The sequence below is a fragment of the Marmota flaviventris genome, chromosome 5, assembly GCF_047511675.1.
Source record: "Marmota flaviventris isolate mMarFla1 chromosome 5, mMarFla1.hap1, whole genome shotgun sequence".
NCBI classification, from domain to species: domain Eukaryota; kingdom Metazoa; phylum Chordata; class Mammalia; order Rodentia; family Sciuridae; genus Marmota; species Marmota flaviventris.
In genome coordinates, this window is record NC_092502.1 from 109,934,532 (window position 1) to 109,938,802 (window position 4,271).

The 4,271-nt window shown below is 37.4% G+C and overlaps 1 protein-coding gene across 1 annotated transcript; it reads left to right on the forward strand.

Moving 5' to 3' along the window:
* S100z (S100 calcium binding protein Z) lies at positions 1-2,282 on the forward strand. Its single transcript, XM_027927515.2, has 2 exons — positions 1-141; positions 2,124-2,282. The coding sequence occupies exons 1-2, from the start codon at positions 1-3 to the stop codon at positions 2,280-2,282; spliced, it is 300 nt and encodes a 99-aa protein (XP_027783316.1).
* The last annotated feature ends 1,989 nt before the right edge of the window (positions 2,283-4,271 follow it).

Consider the following 4,271-nt stretch of genomic DNA (forward strand, 5'->3'; position numbering starts at 1 on the left):
ATGCCCACCCAGCTGGAGATGGCCATGGACACCATGATTAGAATCTTCCACCGGTACTCCTGCAAGGAAGGGGACAGATTCAAGCTCAACAAGGGGGAACTGAAGCTGCTTTTGCAACGAGAGCTCACAGAATTCCTCTCGGTGAGTCACAGTTTTTCTGCCACATTTTGCTGAGGGTGGATGAGGTATGAGTTCAGGGACAGCCTTTAGGTATAAACTGTCCTATGATTCTGATGCAAACATTGTAATTTGTATTGAGATTCAAGATGCATGGGAAACAAACACTAGAGACATTTTTTCCTGTGTATCCTGGTGTGTTCCCTTTTCCATACTGCCTGGGGTGAGGGCTTTTAAGTGTGGACAATTATATTGAGATTTTCATCAATTATTCAACATTCTGGTGCAGCAATAAATTATATAGCTAGTTATGCCAGGGATGATAATTATTATTAGTTATAGCTACTTAAAACTAGTTATAGCTAGTTATATAGGAGCTTTTCCCAATTGTTTATAAATTAACATTGTGTTGGCCCTGAGATAAAGTCCGGAGAACCTTGTGAGGTGATGGTAAAATTTCTAGTGAATGACAAATACTTACCAGAGCTTTGTCAGCCAAGCACAAGCTAATTGGGATTGATGAAAAGGATGTGTCTGGCTGAGAAACAGATGGGTGGCAAACAGATTCACATCTCAAAATAGCCAGGAGCCCAATAATCTAAACATTAAACCTTATAGTAGAATGTGCAGGCTCCCTCTGAGTAAAACACTTTGTTCTGATGTTTATGAAATTGCCTTGAACTGATTTCCAACACAATGTACTGTTGCATATTATTTTGTCCCAACCCGGTATTAAGATCACAGATAGTAATTATAACACATTTTTCTCCCTGTCCTCTATGGCAAAAGCTTAAAGTAAAACAATTTCAAGGGCTGGGGTTGTGGCTCCGCCGTAGTGAACATTCGAGGCCCTGGGTTCAATCCTCAGCACCACATAAAAATAAATAAATAAAATAAAGGTATCGCATACATCTACAACTAAAAAAATAAAAATATTAAAAAAAAACAATTTCAACATAGTAATCCTTTGAAATCTCTTTTTAGTAATTTTAGGAGTCTATAGGAACTGTCTTTCTCTCAATTTCATTTCGGCTACTGTATTGTTTGGAATAAAAAATTCAATTGGTCAAACCTGACACATTGCTCTATTCAAGTGAAATTTATAATTGTTTTGATGAAGTTGATTTTGATCAATTATACTCAAAGCTCCAATTATTTAATGGTTATCAGGTAATGAGGGATTCTTGGAGGAAATTAACTGCTTTTAGAAATATTTCTCATCACCCACTAATCATAGGAGAGGCAGGTTTTCCCGGTCTCACCCCTCATGATCTTGATCTCTTAGGTGAGTTTCCTGCTTTTCTTTCTGCCTATAAAATGCAGCCATTCTTATAATTTCTACCCTTGATGGATGCCTCTTTTTTGTGTGTCAGACATTTTGCTTAGTGAGACTCCCAGATGGAATAGTTTATATCCCATGAAATACTTGGGACATATTCATATTAAAAATTTACCTGTTGTTTATCTAAAATTCAAATTTAACTGGATGTCCTATAATTTTGTTGGGTAAATAGAGTGATCTTGCTGCTAAGCACTTTCAAAAGTGTATTGAAGTATCCCCAAAATGCAGGTAGATAACTCTCCCCATTTTATAAACAAGAAAATCTTAAAATGTTAAATGATTCCTCAAAATCCTATTTTCGGTAAGTGGTACAGCCCCTCACTGTCCCTTTTGATTTTAAAGCTACTGTTTCCAAGTTACCTATATCCCAGTGTCCTGACTTGTGGGTGTCCTGTAAATGTGTTTGTAACATCAGTATCTCCCTTGATCAGTCACTGTTTGCTCTTCTTGATCATCAGGTCTGAGTCTGCATTATATAGATCTGGAACAAAAACTGCCTTATTTAGAATGTGTGCCTGGCTCAAATTTTCTTGCAAACAAGCTCTTGGGATTTGTCTTTAGCTACTAAAAATGGATTTTTAAAACTTTAAATATAAATAAAATGAAGATGTCATCATGAATCTCAAAGCCTGGGAGTTAGAAATTTTCTTTTTTTTCTTTTTAGTGCCAAAAGGATCCCCAATTGGTTGATAAGATAATGCAGGACCTGGATGCCAATAAGGACAATGAAGTGGATTTTAATGAATTCGTGGTCATGGTGGCAGCTCTTACAGTTGCCTGTAATGATTACTTTGTAGAACAACTGAAGAAGAAAGGAAAATAAAGTAGTAAGCTAAACTAAAGGCAGAAATACATCCAAAGTTATTTAGTTATGGTTTATGTATATCCTTTAGATCTACAGACACAGTGATATCACCTATGGTTATAATATACATATAAAATTGCTAGCAATATTAAGTGTGTACTTTAATATACTGACTTTACATAGATATTCCAAAACTTATATTCCCTACTTGAAATTTTCCTATATTATTTAAGATGTTTTATGTATTTATTTGTCTGTCAAAAAGAGAACATTAGGGCTAGGGATATAGCTCAGAGGGTAGAGTGCTTGCCTTGCATGCACAAGGCCCTGGGTTTGATCCCGAGGACCAAAAAAAAAAAAAAGAGAGAGAGAGAACATCAAGGGGCTGGAGTTGTAGCTCAGTGGTAGCACACTTGCTTAGCATGTGTGAGGCACTGGGTTCAATTCTGAGCACTGCATATAAATAAATAAAATAAGGGTACAACTAACAAATCTACACACACACACACACACACACATACATACATTATATATATATTTTAAATTTATATATATAATTTTTAAAAAGAACATCAAAAGAAAATTTAATTACTTTCAAATGGGACTAGAACTTGGCAAATTTCTAAGTTAATCTCATCTTTTAAGTGTATTAGAGAAATTCCCACTCAATTAAAATAATCACCTTGTTCTCCCCACACTTTTGTGATTCTGTGTCTAGTGGAAGAAGCTGTGAGGATCTATAAGTAGGGAATTGCTGGCCTTTGCATGAGTCGGGTTAGGGAATGAATAAACTAGAGGGCTGGGTGATCAAGCCAAAAGAACTGGAGTCAGCATCTCTTGGGACTTGGTGTATAAACACTTCACCTTGCCTCCTGGGCTGGCTAATTCCGAGATAAGTGTTTTACATCATTTCCTAGTGCTTCCCCCTGGGATTAGGCTTCAATAGGCCCTAGGAGGTCACCTTCTTTCCTTGTCTCATTACACTTCCCAAACCCATGCTTCTTGCATCTCTCAAATAAATGTTTGCATGAAAACCTTCACCTCAGTTTCTGCTTCTGGGGAACTCAAACTATAACAGATCCTTTTGGACAATTTTAATAAAAAGAGTGGTGTGGTTACATTTATACTTCTAAATGATTTTCCTAGATACTGGGTGAAGACTACAGAGAGGGCAATCTGTAGAGGATAGAGACCTTTGAGAAGGCTGTTGCTATCTTCTGGGGGAAATGCTGGTGTCTCTAGCAAGGATTCTGGCAAAGGAAATGAACAGAAGCAGTTGAATGTGTTTTAGAGGAGGGACTGATAGGATTTGCTAACAGATACACAGTGCAGGATAACAGAGCAGCCCCTGCTATTTGCCTATCTGATATCTGTTCTATCTTTTTTCCACACAGCAGAACCCTGATTTGTGCAGGGTGGCAACATGCCCAGCTAAAATTCTTTATTTTCCAGCCTTTTGTAATGTTGGGGTGGGCCTTGTAATTCATTTCTGCACAATGAGAGATAAACAGAAGTCTGCTAGGAAATTCCTGTAATGTTTTGTTATTCCATTATAGGCTCTATTTCTTCCACTTTATTAATATCTTTCTTTCTTTTCAACTGGAATGTTGATATGAGGCTGGAAGTGGGGCTGCCACCTTGCAACCATGAGGAAAGTGGAGAAGAAAGGCAGAAGTCTGGGACATCATTGTCATTGAGAAGGCACCATACAGACCTGATTGTCTGCCTCTGATCTCATTATGTTAAAAACATGACTGCCTTCTGGATTCTGTTGCATGCAGTAAAACACAATCTCTAATGATTACATTTTGGGCCAAGCAAATAATGCAAATTACTAAATGGGAAGTAGGGAGGAACAGATTTGCTATGAGGGCATGAGGTTGGGTAGGGGAGTCAATAGCTCTATTTGAGATGCTATTGGATATCCAAGGGGAGATATGAAACAGCAAGTTGCATATATGATATAGTCTAGAGCTGAGGGTAAAAAGGAACTTGGAAATACAGAGT